Here is a 17,445-nt window from a genome sequence, read left to right as displayed (position 1 = left end):
TATTGCAATTTGTTACTCCTTCTGTCCCTGTTTTTTTGCCCCATAGTTAAGTTTTGAGTCAACTTTTAATAACTTTGACCACAAATTCCCATTAATGTATAAGAGATAATATAGTCAAGTGGGATCTTGTTGGATTCGTCGAATTATATATTTTATTAATATCAAGCTTTTATAATTTTTACACTTATAGATCTTGAGATATATACGTTTTAACACGCGTCTCGAAGATCGTGAAAAGTCCAATGGAGCAAAAAAAAAGGGACAAAGGGAGTACTTTGCAAATTTAAATCACACATGATATGTTACTTTGCAAATTTAAATCACATATTATCTCAATTTTGCCAAAGAATATTTTGAGCTATAATTCCTTTGATAGGGTTTCTGGACTTCTTTATTGGGCCAATTAAGACCATGGGCCAGAAGGTTAAATGATTCATAGTTCTTAACTTTTATAAAAAAAAAGTTGAATAAATTATGGATTTTGTATGGTGGAATTTAGCAAAGCTATAGGATGGTAGGCTTACACTCCAACGCTAAGTTCTCAAGTGACGTGACAACAATTAAAATACAAAAAATATCATATTCATCCATAGTTTTTCTTGCCCGTAATTTGTTCATATTGTCACTAAAAAAACATTACTAAGATATTTTTCTTTTTTTTTTGAAAGACACATTACTAAGATATTTATTTGAAAGAAACATTTATTTGAAAGAAACAAGCACTTATCCGTGAATAATTTTTTTTTAATTTTTGTTTGGAGGAAGTTAGGAACTATAGGATTATTATCTTCATTAAGAACAAAGAAGATTTTTCTTCAAAAAAAAGAACAAATAAGACTTTTCTTCAAAAAACAGAACAAAGAAGATTTTTCTTCAAAAAAAAGAACAAAGAAGATTACTATAGTTAATACTCCGTAACATCGTAGTTCAAATCATATGAAACTTTAAGAATACTTCAGTGGTTGGACGGCTAGGCAAACTGGTCCACATACGTTAATACCTCAAACAGTTAGGAAGCACCCCGAGTACAAAAACACCAGTCTAAAATAGAGGAAAGCAAACCATTGCTTTCTATAATTTGAATGAGAAATTTCTCAATTTTGGTTGTTGGAGAAACTGATACAATTTGGACCCACTAATTGAATTATAAATCTTTAAATTTTGACCACCATATAATGCTTCATTATTTAATTATGTTCATTAATTGTTGCAAACTTGTAAAGTATTTGTTTTTTTTGATTCATATGAGCCACAAGGGCGGGTACAACGGGGGGCGGGGGAAATTCCAGCATATGCTGGAGGCAAGGATCGATCCCGTAACCTCGAGGTTACGAGATGGGAGTGCTACCATCAAGCCAACTCCACATCCTTATGTAAAGTATTTGTTACTACATTAAATTTTAACTTGGGTCAAAATTATTTTATTGACCGTCAAAATCAAATATTCAAATTTTTTTTTTTTTTTAGAAAGTAATCAAATATGTAGTATCTAAATAAAGAAAGACTATGCAATGGCTACTATCCCTAAAGAAATCAAACAAGTTTATTTATTTATTTATTTATTTTTTAAATCAGGTTAAGACATGTTAAGGATCTTTATCGATGATTACACGGAATAATCAAATTTGGTTCATGTAGCCGACCCCACTTATGGGATTAAGATTTTGATTGATATTGGTTAAAACATGTTATTAAATATTTACCAATAAATTTATGTATTGACAATAATATTTTTTTAAAAAAATCGTGTCAACTATTGATGAACAAAGCTGAGGAAGTGTATTGTAGCGCCACGGCCCACATGGAAGGAAGGTAAATTCAGTCACAAGCTTGGTATGTTGTAGGACTAGTAGCAATGTAGCATAGCATTATATGCCATGACGAGGAAACGAATAAGAAGAGAATAGATAGTAGTATAGAATTCTGGAAGGGCAAGTTAAGATAATGTGCACATTGCTTGTGACAGTTGAAAAAGGTGGGTCTAAATAAAATAAAAATGGAAAAAACAGCAAATATTTGAATATGTATGCACAACACAGTATAAATGTGAATGTGAACGGTAGTTGTCTGAGATCACCGCAAAAACTAATGATTATTCTTGTCGAGTAAGCTAAGGCAATAATAATCAAGCCAAGTAGCCAAAGCTAAGTTAAGGCGTAATGTAGCGGTGCCGTGTGTGTTGGCCGTGTAATGCTCATGCATGTGTTAATGCGTATATAGAGTTGTAGAATGTAGACCACCTCCTTCGTTTCTCCGACTTCTCTTGCAACTAACTATTTCTGACTTTGCTTCAAAAAAAAAAAAAAAAAAAACTATTTGTGACTGTCTTTTATCACATGCCAAATATTACCTGTTTTTCTTGTCTCTGTGCTCTTTCTATGGTTGATATATTAAAATAATATATACGAAGAAATATAGTTATTAAATTTATAATAATGATGATAATTTACTTAGTACTTTATTATTATTATTATTATTCTCGCCTTAGGACTTGTATAGAATAGAAAATAGCGACCAAAGTACATTACGTGTTTCTTTTAACTTTTTATATATCCTTATTGGGTGTTTAGTGTACTATAGTAAATGACGATTATAGGAATGTATTTAGATTAACTTGGATCATCCTAGTAAAACATAAAAAAAAATAAAAAATAAAAATTCAAACTTGTATCTTTCTTTCTAAATAGTAATTATCATTATCCTCGTACTACTATGTCACAAAAAGAGATTCAATTTGGGATAATTAACACGATTTACACTTGGCTTTCAATTCCTCATAAATTAGGAGTACATATAACATAGTAATTCTTTCCAACATTATGTATAAAAGTATAATAACATTATATGAGATGGTCTTCTAGCTGAATAAGAGTATAAGACTCTGTTTAAGACATCTTAATTATTTATTTGTCAATTTCTATATATTAATTGTTAAGTATTTGCTACGGAGTACTATTTAATATGAGTAACGTTTAATCATGAGATTTTCTGCCCATTTTTCACAAAATTAACTTTTAACGTTTTTGTTTTAATTATTGTTATGAGTATTTTTTATCAATTTAATTGTTTATCTTACCATAAAATTGTCTAATACGGAATATAAGTTTTAAAAAATTTTAACACTAAAAACAAACCTTGTCGTGTTAATTAGCTAGCTTATCTTTGGAGAGGTAACAAAGTTCATGCATATTAATAAAGCTAGCTAGCCAATCTAGAAAATGAAATTCGTCATTTTTGGAGTTTTGAGTGGCAATATTTGCACAATTATAATAATGTACTGATCTTCTCATCGGATTAAAATCTCATAAACATTAGGAATTACCTACTTTTCTTGTGATAATTCCATTATTCCATTCAAAAATATTTGGAATCAACAGCTTTTAATTTGACTTCTGAATTATAACAAAACGACATGATATAATCAGCTGATGATTTTTCCAAGTCAATCATACGTGAACATATACATGAAGTCGTGAACTTCATTGTTTTATTATTTGGTTAATCCTAAATAAAGTTTTCCCCTATACTATATTTTTTTAATAAATTTTCCAACTCAAACATTCAAGTAAACATATTTAATACTTGTAAAGAATAAAAATCAGAAACTTCTAGCAAAATTTCATCACGCTAACAAGAACTCTGTATTTTGTGCTTGCATACGTATATCGGTATATACCAAGTATATTATTGTGACATAATCATATAGTTTACGGAGAATATACAAATAAATCACTATGTACAGTTATTCAAAGTTTCAAACTAATACTCCGTAATGTTATTTGTTTGACCAATAAGCTTCCAGAAAACAAATTTGGCACGTCATAAAATAACACATGTTTTGGGGGTTCAATTTATATGCATGTCATTTTGGTCATCCTTGGCCCTTTGCATTTACGAAATTCATACTATACAGGGAAATTATCTTTGTTTTCATTTGTTATTAAAATATGACACTACAAGTACGGAGTACTATGACTTTAATTTAAAATGTCAATAAAGTGTTGATTCACTTGGTAAATAAAATTCTTAGTTTGAATTCTTACCGATTTATTAGTGACTTAGGGTTTGAATTCTACCAATAAGTGATTGTGATTGACTGATAGGAAGTAGGGAACTAGAGATTCTCTTACCCTCCCCGCACTCCCAATTCAATCATCTGGCTCTCAAATGTTAAAGCAAAAAAATCGTGAAAGTTGAAAGTTGAAAGTTGATCAGATTCATCATCAGTACCATTAAAAATATTATACTTAGCTTCAACGTGTATATTTGTCATGCGATCATCAATGTATAGTTATTCCCATCGTTTTTTATGGACATCATCTATTTTTATTAATTACTCCGTTGATGATTTTGTAGGAATTAGCTATCATGTTTAGTGTAAATATATGTCTATTACAAAATACTCCGAATTTTTTTCGTTTAGATATTTTGTTTCAAATTTCAGTGTCCAACGTGTTACATGTAAGGACCCTAATCAAATATCTCATGGTTTTGTTGCATTGGTTCAGTATTTACAGGTCAGACATTTTTATAGTGAGGGGGGAAAGGTAGTGCCTCTAGTGGGGATTGAACCCCCAACCTTAAGGTTGAAAGGTACAATCTTACTCACTTAATCAAGTTTAGCTTGGTTTCAAATGTGATTGTATACCAAGTATGAAATTGAATTGGTACAAATAACTATTCTTGTACTTCGTATATTATTTCATTTATTTGTCCATGTGCTTGTATTTTGTGATCACTAATCAAATATATATAATATTCGCTATATTTTACAAAATATGACCGATTAAGGCCCTGTTCACTTCACCTTAAAAAAATAATATTTAGTAAAATTAATTTCAGTTTAGTAAAATTAATTTCAATTCAGCAAAAATAATTTTAGTTGAGTAAAAAAATTTCAGTTGAGTAAAAATCAGTAAACTTAAAGAAGAAATATAGTAGAAAATTAGTAAAAAATAATTTCAGTTCAGTAAATTAATTTCAGTTCAGTAAAAATAATTTAAGTTCGGTAAAAATAATTTCAATTCAGTAAAAATAATATCAGTTCAGCAAAAATAAGGTAAATTGAGCGGGGCCTAATTATACGACAAACATTCAATAAGGTTGTTTTTTAATCAAATTACTTATTATTAAGTTTTAAGTTCTAGGCCCCGTTCACTTCACCTTATTTTTGTTAAACTGGAATTATTTTTACTGAAACAAAATTATATTTGCTGAACTTAAATTATTTTTACTGAACTTAAATTAATTTTACTAAGCTGAAATTATTTTTGCTGAACTGAAATTATTTTTACTGATTTTCTATTATAATTCTTCTTTAAGATAACTAAATTTTACTGAACTAAACTTATTTTTACTGAATTGAAATTATTTTTACTGCACTGAAATTAATTTTACTAAACTGAAATTATTTTTACTTAATATTATTTTTTTAAAAGGTGAAGTGAACAGGGACTTAGATTAGTAAAAGTTATGTCAGAAGTTCCCAGCTTTATAAAGATTCAAGAAATGGATAAGACATGCATACATATAACATCAAGTTATTAACAACTTAATTAAAGGATAAGATTATATTATAATGCTCGTCAATTCATTATATAAGTATTTTGTCAACCGATCCCTCGTCACAACATTGTGTTTTTTTCCTCTCATCCCATTCGGCTTTTCAAGTTAAGATTATCCTCAATATTATTGAAGTTGTGAATTGGTGATATAAATAACGTTTAGTCAATTAGTCACTGAAAATTGAAGCAATCATAGTGATAATATGAAGCTGAATGACATAGCCAAATAATTGTAGCCGTTGTCCTTATTTGAATTGTACACATATATTACTCCACTAGTTGTCACTTGTCAGTCAATATGATTTTACATATATCCTAGTTTAATAATTAACATTGTAATTATAAATATTGTATCACGCAATATAAAAAGAAAAGTGAATATATATGTTATGAAAAATATACAACGAAACTACCTCAATAATAATTTCGCTAATTAGCTAGTAATTGACATAATTTATTAATTTCCTTCAATATATGGACAAAAATAATTGGTAAAATTTAATTTTATAAATGAATAATGCAAAACTTAAAGTAATGTAAAATTTTATAAATGGAGGTAGGTAGTAATGCAATATTTTAAACGGATTACATATAAAAAGAAGAAGACCTAAATTTTAAAATCTAAGAATACACCATCTCCATTTTCACACATAATCATAGCCGGTGCATACGAGAACTGGACCATCTATGTCAAAATTATAATGTAATGGCTTAAAATGGCCTTATATATACTAATTATAATGGGATAGTGATATTGGCAACAATCTCGTTGCATCACTCCTAGGCACAACTTATAGGAACAAGAACAAGCATGATGGCACTATTATCTTAATGGCTTGAACCTCAATTCGAAAGGAATTGTCATTTAGATCCAATTACGTGTGGTTTAGAAGTCATTGTCGGCGGGATTAGTGGTAATGGCCCCTGATTATTGGTCTAAAGTTAATATCATGCGTTCACCACTCTTTGTTATGGGTCCCAAATCCCAATCTTAGATTAATTAAGAATTTTCGAGTAAATCATATGCTTATTTTCATTTTTCAACTTTGAGCCTCTAAAAGCTAATCTCTGTTCATAGTGGGTTTTAATTTTTCATGTTTTTTTTTTTTTTTTTTTTTTTTTTTTTTTTTTTTCTTGTAGAAATATACTAAGTTAAAATCCCGTGCAATGCACGGTTGTTAAATATTTTTGACAATAATGTTATAAAATATAAAGTATATAAAAGATATTTAGAGCAACTCCAATGGTTGTAGCTAGGGTCTTGCTTGCAATTTCAATAATTCCCTAACTACTAGCTTGACCATTGAAGCTAAAAAACTTAATTGGCTTGGCTAAGCAAATTAGCTTTGCTTGGGAATTAAACTTGCCAAAATAAAATGTTCATTGCACCAATTAAGCTCTTTCCATGTATTTTCTATTCAGCAACTACTACTAAGCTAATAGTTAGCCATTGAAGCAAAAGAGAACTAAAATAATAATTAGCTTAAAATCTTATGTGGCATGGCAAACTAATTTGACAATTAGCTTGCCATTGGAGTTGCTCTTAGAAATATTTTCTTTGGGTATATATGGAAAATGATTAAATTGGAAAGAAAACACATAAAATTTAAATAGTTTATTTAAAGATTTTGCTGCAATAATTTAAAAAAAAAAAAAAAAAAAACAGAAAAAGGCAGGGAAATTTTTCACAAGATAATGACAAATGTCATTTTAGATTCGCTTTTAGTATAAGGTAATTGATTGATTGATTGATGATTGATTACAAGTAATTAATTATATTTGGACTAATGCCTATGTATATTGACTTTACCCAAAAACGTTTTATTTGTTTCCCACTATTGTTTGACATTTCTTCATGAAAACACGATCCTACTAGAGATTTTAATATTAATTTCTACAGTACATTTTTATTTCCAATACATTATATTTCAGTGTTTATGAATTAGGATGATAATCAAATTTAGGATAATTTAGATTTCATTTAAAAATGCTGACTTTTGATTAATGAATTGATTTGTTAAAGGAAAAAAAAAAAACCAAATTTCATCAATAGTGTGTAGTAAAATAATTGGACATAAAAAAAATGTAGTAAAATAAATCTTTAAGGTTTCTTAATAAAAATAATAATAATAATACTCACTCTGTCCCTAAATACGTTGTATTATTCTTTTTGACTTTTTACGGTCTCCAAAATGTGTCTTAAAATGTTTATATCTCTATTTTCATATACATAAAAATTATAAAATAAAACTTGATAATAGAGTAATAAAATATACAATGTGACAAATCAAATAAGATCTCATATGAACATATAATCTCTTACTTCCTCCATTTTTTTTTTTAGTTGCAACAGTTTGACTTTTACACTATTCATGTGTTTAACTTTGATTAGCTTTGACGATTTATACTTAAGTAGAAATATAGTCATGTGAGATCTTGTTAGATTCGTCTCGATTTATACAATTTTAATATCTAAAATTTATAATTTTTACATATTGGTAATCAAGATATTAATGATTGAAAACATACATCGGCAAGCATGAAAAGAGAAGTGTTGCAATTATAAAAAAAACAGAGGAAGTATAAATAACGAGAATTTATGGTCAAAATTTTCAAAATTGGACCCAAATAAGTCAAATGAAAACTATATTTAGGAACAGAAGAAGTAATAAAAAAATTCGTTCAAAAAAAAAAATAAAGTAACAAATAAATAAATCTTCAATGGCAAGTGATAATTTTTTTTACTGCCCCATGTATATCCTTCATATAACATATAAGGATAGAGTTGGAAAAAATGATTTATCTCATATTTATCACACTGTTATGAAATATAATTATGTATGTCCATTAACCATACCATTGTAAGCCCCTTATCATTATTGCTTCACTAAGTAACCCCTTTGTTCAACCAAGATAATTTTTTATTATGGGCTCGTTGATTTTACCTTATTTTTGCTGAACAAAAGTTATTTTTACAAAAGTGAAATTATTTTTACTAAATTAAAATTATTTTTGTTGAACTAAATTTATTTTTCTACTTCCTCCGTTTTTTTAATAGTTGCAACAGTTTGACTTTTACACTATTCATGTATTTCAATTTGCTTTGACTAACTTTGACAATTTATACTTAAGTAAAAATATAGTCATGTGGAATCTTGTTAGATTCGTCTCGATTTATACAATTTTAATATCAAATGTTTATAATTTTTACATGTCGGGAATTAAAGATATTAACGATTGAAAACATGCATCGACAAGCGTGAAAAGAGAAGTGTTGCAACTATAAAAAAAACTGAGGAAGTATTATATTTCTTCTTTAAAGTTACTAATTTTTGCTAAATTGAAATTATTTTTACTTAATATTATTTTTATAAGGTGAAGTGACAAGGCTTATGTCATTGCAAATCTAGTCAATCTATTTTATTGACGGAAACAAATCTAGTTAGGAAAAATTGCCCGGAATAATCCCACCTTTAGGCCGTCGGCTAAAAATAATCCCACATTTGGACTATTTTTAAATAATCCCACCTTTACCCCCCGATCTTTTTTAATGGTCCCAACCGGTCAGTTAACTTGTTATATCAAGTTACTTGACACGTGTTGGCACCAGATTAGTCCAAAAAATATTTTAAAAAAAGATAAAAAAAAAATAATAATTAATTTTAGAAACCACCCACCATCCAAACCACCTCCCCTGCCACCAATCTCAGCGCGCCGACCTCCTATGCCACCCCTCCCCTGGACCACCGCCGAACCCCCTCCCCTGAACCACCCTCAAACCCCTCCTTCCCTCACAAAACCTCCCCCTAAACCACCCTCGAACCCTCACGAAACCAAAATCCTCCTCCTTTCGTTACATTGTTAAACTTCCGTCACGCCGCTAAACCTCCTCCCTCCGTCACGAGTCACGAATCCACGATTTCGGCCTCCCATCACTCTCCCTTACCTCTATTTCGGCCGCTCAGACCACCTTTCCCCTTCCCCCGTCACGTGAGCTCTGATTTGATGGTCTGGTGGAGTATTTCGGTGTTTGGGCCTGGTGGTTTGGTGGAGGACTGCTCCTTTTTTTTTTTAATTTATTTTTTTTATTTAAAATTTTAGACAAATTATATGGTGACATGCGTACTTTAAACAAAAAAAAAAAAAATTACCTTTGTAATAGGTAACTGGTCACTTAGGACCATTGGGAGCAGAATGAGGATAAAGGTGGGATTATTTAAAAATAACTCATAGGTGGGATTATTTTTAACGGACGGTCTAAAGGTGGGATTATTCCGGACAATTTTTCCATCTAGTTATTCTATAAACTAAATAATCATAGTATATAAATATAAATTAATGTTATAATTAATATTAAAAGCTCCTTTGGCATACATATATAAATATTCTTCTTATATGAAAAAGGTGATTTCTTAAAACCACTATTTGAAAAGAAAAATGAGAACATGTAAATGTTAGAGCCACACACCACATAAGAATATTTATTTTCCCACTCGATATTTTACTTTCCTTTTCATTTTTATTTATTATGGTGCAACCCCACACGATTTATTCCTTCGAAAAAAAAATGGAATTTATTTATTTTTATCCTTTTTTTTTTCTCTCTCTCTCTAGATATAGCACCAATGTTCCATGAACCCTGCCACGCTGGCAATCCAAATTTCCAGTTACTTGCCGTTGATGTGCTAGAAAATACCGAGTAAAAGTCAATTAGTCAATTTAAATTATTTTATCCCACCAACCCTCCCCCAAGTCTCTTTATTCTCCCTTAAGAAAACCTACCCTTTCAAAATACCCAAAAATATAGGATAATTTTATTTTTTTATAGGATAAAAATTTAAAGATTATTTATAGCATAATCTTAAAAAAAAAAATAAAAAAAAATCTCAAATTTAAAAATTTTTACAAAAATAAAAAAAACTTGGTGTGCAATTTAAGAAACCTCAACCAAAAAAAAAATATAAAATAAAAAAATAAATAGAAATTCCCTTTTCTACCCCTAAAAGGCCAAAAACCCTTCACCCCACCTATAAATACACAACCACATAACGCATCAAAGTCTTCTTCATCTCAACCAAAAAGAAAAATTCCTATATGTTTTTTTACAAATTATCATGAGCAACATCCCAACTTCTTTAATCAACTCCTCTCTTACTCTTTTTCTTCTCACTATTTCTTCTTCCGATCCTTGGCCTTTTTCTTCTCTTTCTTTCTTATAACACAAATTTACACCTTAGCTTACAAAAAACCTAATCTCAAAAAAAGCCAAAAAACCAAATCTTTTTGTTCATTCATACTAAAATATCTTGCAATGGGTAGTGGTGAAAGACAACACATGAACTTCAACCTCCACCTCTCACACCTCCTCCACCACCACCACAATCATCGCGGTATGGGTGGCGGCGACAAGGACGAGATCAAGAGCGTACCAAAAGGGTGCATGGCAGTTTTAGTAGGGCATGAAGGAGAGGAAAAGCTTGAAAGGTTTATAATACCAATTGTGTACATAAATCATCCTTTGTTCATCAAACTCCTTAAGGAAGCTGAAGAAGAATATGGATTTGATCAAAAAGGTCCAATCACTATTCCATGCCACGTGGAGCATTTTCGTAACGTTCAAGGCATGATTGATCGTGAGCATCACCGAATGATGAACCCTCATCATCATCATAATCATCATCATCATCATCATAATTTCTTGTGCTTTAAGGCTTGATTTTATTGGGGTGTCATTGATTTGTAAAGGATCTTGATTCTTGAAAGTTTGGAATTCAAGTTTTATTTGATTATTATTATCAAGATGTAAATTTTTAGATTCTTGATTTGTTTTTGCGCGTGAGATTGAAACTCAAGTGATTAATTGTAGTTGACAATGATGAAAAAATTTTATGATATTAAATATATATATAGTATTATTATGATTTTCTCTTTAATTATTATGTGGCTTGCTTGTTCAAATGCATCAATTCAAATTGCGTAAGTGTGTCCAATGATTATTTTTGATAGATCTTTTTAAAATACTTTATTTTATTATTTTGGCTTTTTTTTTTTTCTATAATATGTATTTATTTGTTAATTAAGGCATTAGTATGTGACATCAACAATAGCCAAAAAAAGTGGAAGATTTCAAGAGCGAAATCAAAGAAGAGTCATAAAATTGTTTGAGAATGTGAACGCAAAGAGGGATTACTTAGCTTGCAATTTGCAGCAAAAAAAAAAAAAAAAAAAAAAAAAAAAAAAAAAAAAAAAAAAAAAAAATTAGGAAGTTTTATTACAATTATCTAACTGTAATTGACAAGGAGGTGTCTTGCCTTTTGTGGTTATACAAGAATAAGTACAAAGGTAGTAACAAAAAAATCTTTTTTATTTTTTGGACAGTTCAAACTAAAAAACATAAAAATTAAAAATACAAAAATAAAATCTAAGCTCAACAAATTTCTTCCACTCCAGAATTTATGTAAAAAGTTGGGTGGTGTTTGGTTGTCAAGGGATAGATTTAATTCCATTTCCACATAGTTGGGTGGGGTCATGAGTCTCATGACTGTTGGCTTGTAGTTTGGGACAAATAACACTAATCTATAACATACAATTGTTCATTGTCCCTTAAAATTATTCTAAATTATAAAAATGGACCCAAACATTTTGGGTCACCAAGTTTTTGATTGCCTTGAAAATCAATTAGATTTCATGTTTTTGGGACATGCTTCAAACATCATAAAGCTAGCTTTGACATTTAATTTATATGTATAGTCTTTTATCCTCGTCCACAAACATTGTCACAAAACAATGTTCCTCATAATTAATAATCACAACCAAAAAATACCCATGTGAGATGGGCATCATTATTATAAAGTACATTCCGAAATTATAGGAATATTTCTTTCTCTTTTGATGTTTATAAGAATAATACATGGTTTGTCCTTAATTAAATTAAACTTTGTCATAGATTAGTGGATAACTGGATATAAAAGTTGAATTAAAATCTTAATACTATGTTGTATATTATAGCGGTAGCTAGATTTTCTTAAAAAATTAGATGATGTTACCTCTATTCGAAAATGATACTTGTAATGTCGAAATATTCCTTAATTAAAGGTATTATAACAATTTATTTTATAAAAAAAAAAACAAGAGGTATTTAAACTTATTACTCCGTAGTAAATTAGTATTTTTCAAATCCTCCTTAGAACTTAGATTAGGCAAAGTTATGCTCTTAAACTATGAGATAGTGGCCGGCAAACTTACTTTGTAATTTTGAGGTTACAAGTTTGAGCCCACCTATGTAATTGAGCTAGCTAACCTATGACATGTAAAATTTATATTATTAGGACTGTTCACCTTACCAGCAAACAAAATAAAAATGCTTTTTGTATGTGGAGACAAGAGATTAAAATTAATTTCAAAGTTCCATGTATATATAGTTTTATTATATCTAATGAGATTGAAAGGGCTATCAATCACACAACTAATGTACAATTAATTAATTGGTTAAAGTTTCAACTTATATCTCTTAGTATCTGTGGTTGCTTTAGTATCATGGTTTGTTGTAACTTCATTTGTTGTCTAATGCATCACGAAGTAGGGAATAGATCCTTTAGTGAGGTTTTTTGTGTTCCTTATCTTATTTTTATTTTATTTTTTTCTCAGAAGAATAGTTCAATTGGCCTAATGGTTAAAATTGAGTTCGGGCCAGTGTATGATAGGCACATGTTTAAATGCTCTAACTTCATTTGTACGTAATTTGTATTGCTCTTGTGACAATGGCTTCAAGAATTTATTGTTTATTTTTGCTTAAATCAGCAAGGCCAAAAAAAAAAAAAAAAAAAAAAAAGTTGTTCAATATGTTATAAAGTTAATTGTCTTAATAAAATACTATTAAAGTTAATATGCACCGGGCCTTAATATAATCAGTGAGGCTGTTACCCTTAAAACAAAGCCTAAATGGAGGAAATTGCTAGATAGTTGATTGCTTAATCCCTAATGAAAACTAATGATTTGAGATTAAAGTATTATTTTGGAAAGGTATGAGGGGATTGGAGGAATTTGGTTACTTTATGGTATTCCTCATCTACTTTATCACATTATTATTTTCCATACTTCTTATTCAATGTTCAAAGAGGAATCCTATTCCCTTAATTTGATAGAGCTACATTTAACCAGCTATTCATGTTGGAATCCAAGTGATGCCTCAAAATTCTACACCCTAGACCCAACAAACATGGAAAACACTGCATTTTTGACTTTCAATCATATTATAAGATATTTTGAAGCATCAAATTATTTGTTTTGGTATTGTTTACCTCATTTTCAACTAAACTAGATCAATTTTGTGGGCTTAGATGTCAGTATATGACTATATGTGCCTAATTTCACACTCATACACATTCCATCTCCATATTTTTGCTTGGGAAGTGTTATCTTTCGAATATAGGGTATCTTAAATCGTAGAAGTAAATATATACCTTCGATCATCTCCATAATTTCATACACAATACTCTACTTCCCTTTCTTAATATTCTAAGTAATATTCGTACATGTGGGTGTAAAGTGGGATAAAAAAAAAAAAAAAAAAACATTGTAACTTGTAAAACGCGAAGCATATGGGTATAAAGTGCTTCGTATGTCATTTGATTTTGTATGGCCAAACGGCTTAAGAGTTTTAAAATAATTGAAAAAATGGAATAACATATAAAAATGTAAAGAGTGAAAAGAAATGAACTCGTGAAAGAAATGTACAGAACAAAAAGAAACATAGATAGTAATAATCAGAAATTGTTTTATTTCTATCTATTCAGAAAATAATTGTCCATTAAGAGATCAATAATATCATAAAGTTTAGTTGCTTTATGTATTAAAAAAAAAAATTGTAAATATATACGTAGTATATTGCTAATTTAGAGTGAAATAATAATATATTGCTAATTAAGAGTGAAATAATATACTTCCTCCGTTCTTTTTTTTATTGCACCATAAGGGACTTCACGCTTGCCAATGCATTACTTTAGCTATCAATATCTTCAATTATACATTTGTAAAAATTATAAAGTTCGATTCGAATCTAACTGGATCCCACATGACTATATTTTTCCTAATGTATAAATCACAAATGATGGTCAAAGAAAATTAAGTGAATAGTGTAAAAGTCCTGATGGTGCAATAAAATAAAAACGAATTACAAAGTATAACAATTAACATCAGCATACTTAAATTCATTATTTATACATATTCGTACACATGATTAAAGTTTACTGCATCTGCATGTGATCATGAAACTCTTCATCAATACCAATTAATACTCTGATTAATTAATGTAATTATAATATAAGTTTCTTGATCAAATCTGAAAGCCACATAACTGGCGACATAATTAAAAGATATGGAGATTAAATCATTGAAATGGAATAAACTAAGCATGCTTAATAAATAATAACGCCTTATATTAAGGAAGGTACAAATCAAATGATTAACCAAAGTACCAAACCACCCAAAATAATTGCAAAATTCAAGCACATATATAGTTTTAATGTCGCTTTTGTCCTGATTTATTGGATGTTTGTTTGTTTTTCTTTTTTCATCCTAACTATTGTATGTAGCAGAAGTATTTGTTTGTTTACTTGTGTACTTACTTGCTCCATTTTAGCAATTATCCAACGTTTTGTTTGTTTGTTTGTTTGTTTGTGTGCTTATTAGCTCCAAATTAACAATCATCCAAAACTCGATTTTTCAATGTAGACACATGATAAGAAAAAATGTGCAACTGTTTTTGGATCCTTTTGAGTTTTGAGTGACGAGATAGTACGAAGAATCTATTGTTGATATGGCATGTTGATTCCGATTCAAAAATAATACTAATATATACGAAGTATAGATTTCATCGAATAAAATGTGCTCTGAAATTTGTCAATTAAGTCCGTATCAATTAATCTAGCTATAGTGGATGACTATATCATCCGTAACATAGCCACAAAAGCTAACAACTTAGATCATTACATGCCTAAATTTTTATTACGTATTTACTTGTAATTTTTTCTATAATTAATTTTTCAATATATAGATATAATGGAAAACCATCATCCAAGCACCAACCTCCAAATCCATCAAGCACTATGGCATTACTCACATCAAAGAGGGAGGACAAAACACCAAAACATGAAAGTAACATCCAAACAATAATAGTATTGCTTCTTTACCCTTGCTTAACTAAAGTGTCACTCATGCCCTATTGTCATACGATTTTTGACAAAGTTGTTAAAATTATTCACTTAAAGTGGTTATAAAAATTGATAGTACTTACTACTTAGGGCATGTTCTGATTGACTGAACTGAACTTATTAGAGCTGAACTGAACTGAACTGTATATTTTATGAGAGAAGGATATTAAGATAAGAATTAAACTGAACTGAACCTATTGGAACAAAACCGAAGGAACTAAACTGAACTGAAAATAAGCTGAAAAGAACAGACCCTTAGTTTAATTTACATGGTGATGCATGATCTGATAGAACCTAACATTATATATTATAACCATGATCTTAAAGAGTCATAATTGGCATGAAGTTCACAAAAACTTACATATTACACGATCATGCGCGCATGAACATACATTGAATCACTATACACACAAGTACGCAACACAAACAAAACTAAAGAAATAAAACCCAACACTTGTTTGTTGCACGCATGAACATACACACAACACAAACAAAAACTAAAGAAATAAAACCCAACACTTGTTTATTGTACATAACCAAAAATCTCACAAAGTTTTTCGACTTTATCAATAACGGACGAAATGGAAAAACAACAAGAACTAGATCAGTCTTAGAGGAACAAAGAAAAACAAGAACACACTTGCATGTTGGCCAACTAGAGAAAAGCATATATACTTCTACAGTTGTATATATTTGAATAGAATAAGAAATTTCTGGAGAAATAATGAGTAGATAATCTGTCTATTGAAAAACTTGCACAAACTAGGCATAATCGTTAGCCAAGTCCCTACCAATGTCAATCTGGCTTGACTTCTAACACCAAATGGGCCCTAAAACTACCACTTAATTGTCATGTACTAGCCTAAAATAGCACTTACAATTAAAACTGTCAATTCCTGACCCGACCTAAATTCAAACCCGAAATTATTGAGAGAGAACATGTACCCGATCCAATCAGATCCATTTATCATAATTTGTAATGCCATTATGTTTTGATACTTTTTAAGATAGTTTTTAGCATGACCCGAAATCTAACCTTAATCCGACCAGTTGACCTGAATTGACAGGTCTACTTGCACTTGTCACTCTTTGAATTTTTTGAAAGGATGACCATGTCACATGTAAGATTAAGTAATATCCCCGTCTATAAGTAATTGTCATATTATCATTAAATCTCATAATTTTGGATTTAATATGGTATGCTTTAAGTGTTTTTGTTTTAATAGTCGATTCGACTTCACTTAGGATTTGGACTTTATTGTTAGATATCCAATGAAATTGGGGTTTGATGACTCTTACTCTAGTTGGAAGATGGCTAATGATAACAAGTGGAACAAGTGCAAAGAAATTACTATCATGTCTATTAAAGATGTCTACATTAATTAGAGATACATTATAAAGTAGTAGGATTAGTTTGATGTACCCATCCAATATAAATGGTGAGCCTTAATTGTATACAGTTTTCTTAAAAAAATTCTTCAAATTTTAATACTACTCGTACATTCATTTCAAATTATTTGCAATGATTTTTGACATAAAATATAAGTAAAAAATGTGTAATCATTACATATAATATGAAACGGAGATGGTATATTATAAGATTTTATTTATTTATTTTTATTATAAAATTTGAAACTTAAGATAATTAAATTTGGGCTTCATATAAGTTC

The 17,445-nt window shown here is 29.4% G+C and overlaps 1 protein-coding gene across 1 annotated transcript; it reads left to right on the top strand.

Annotated features, from left to right (window-relative positions):
- The first annotated feature begins 10,875 nt into the window (after positions 1-10,875).
- On the top strand, positions 10,876-11,280 carry LOC145565523 (auxin-responsive protein SAUR32-like). Its single transcript, XM_081625497.1, has one exon. It carries the CDS (start codon positions 10,876-10,878, stop codon positions 11,278-11,280), a length of 405 nt encoding a protein of 134 aa, XP_081481623.1.
- The last annotated feature ends 6,165 nt before the right edge of the window (positions 11,281-17,445 follow it).

Source organism: Chenopodium album, chromosome 10 (genome assembly GCF_948465745.1).
Source record: "Chenopodium album chromosome 10, dcCheAlbu1.1, whole genome shotgun sequence".
Lineage (NCBI taxonomy): Eukaryota > Viridiplantae > Streptophyta > Magnoliopsida > Caryophyllales > Amaranthaceae > Chenopodium > Chenopodium album.
This window is presented reverse-complemented; position numbering and strand designations above follow the sequence as displayed.

What these genes read in the sequence shown, in the direction of transcription:
- LOC145565523 (XM_081625497.1), top strand. Translation starts at nt 10,876, where the DNA reads ATGGGTAGTGGTGAAAGACAACACATGAACTTCAACCTCCACCTCTCA.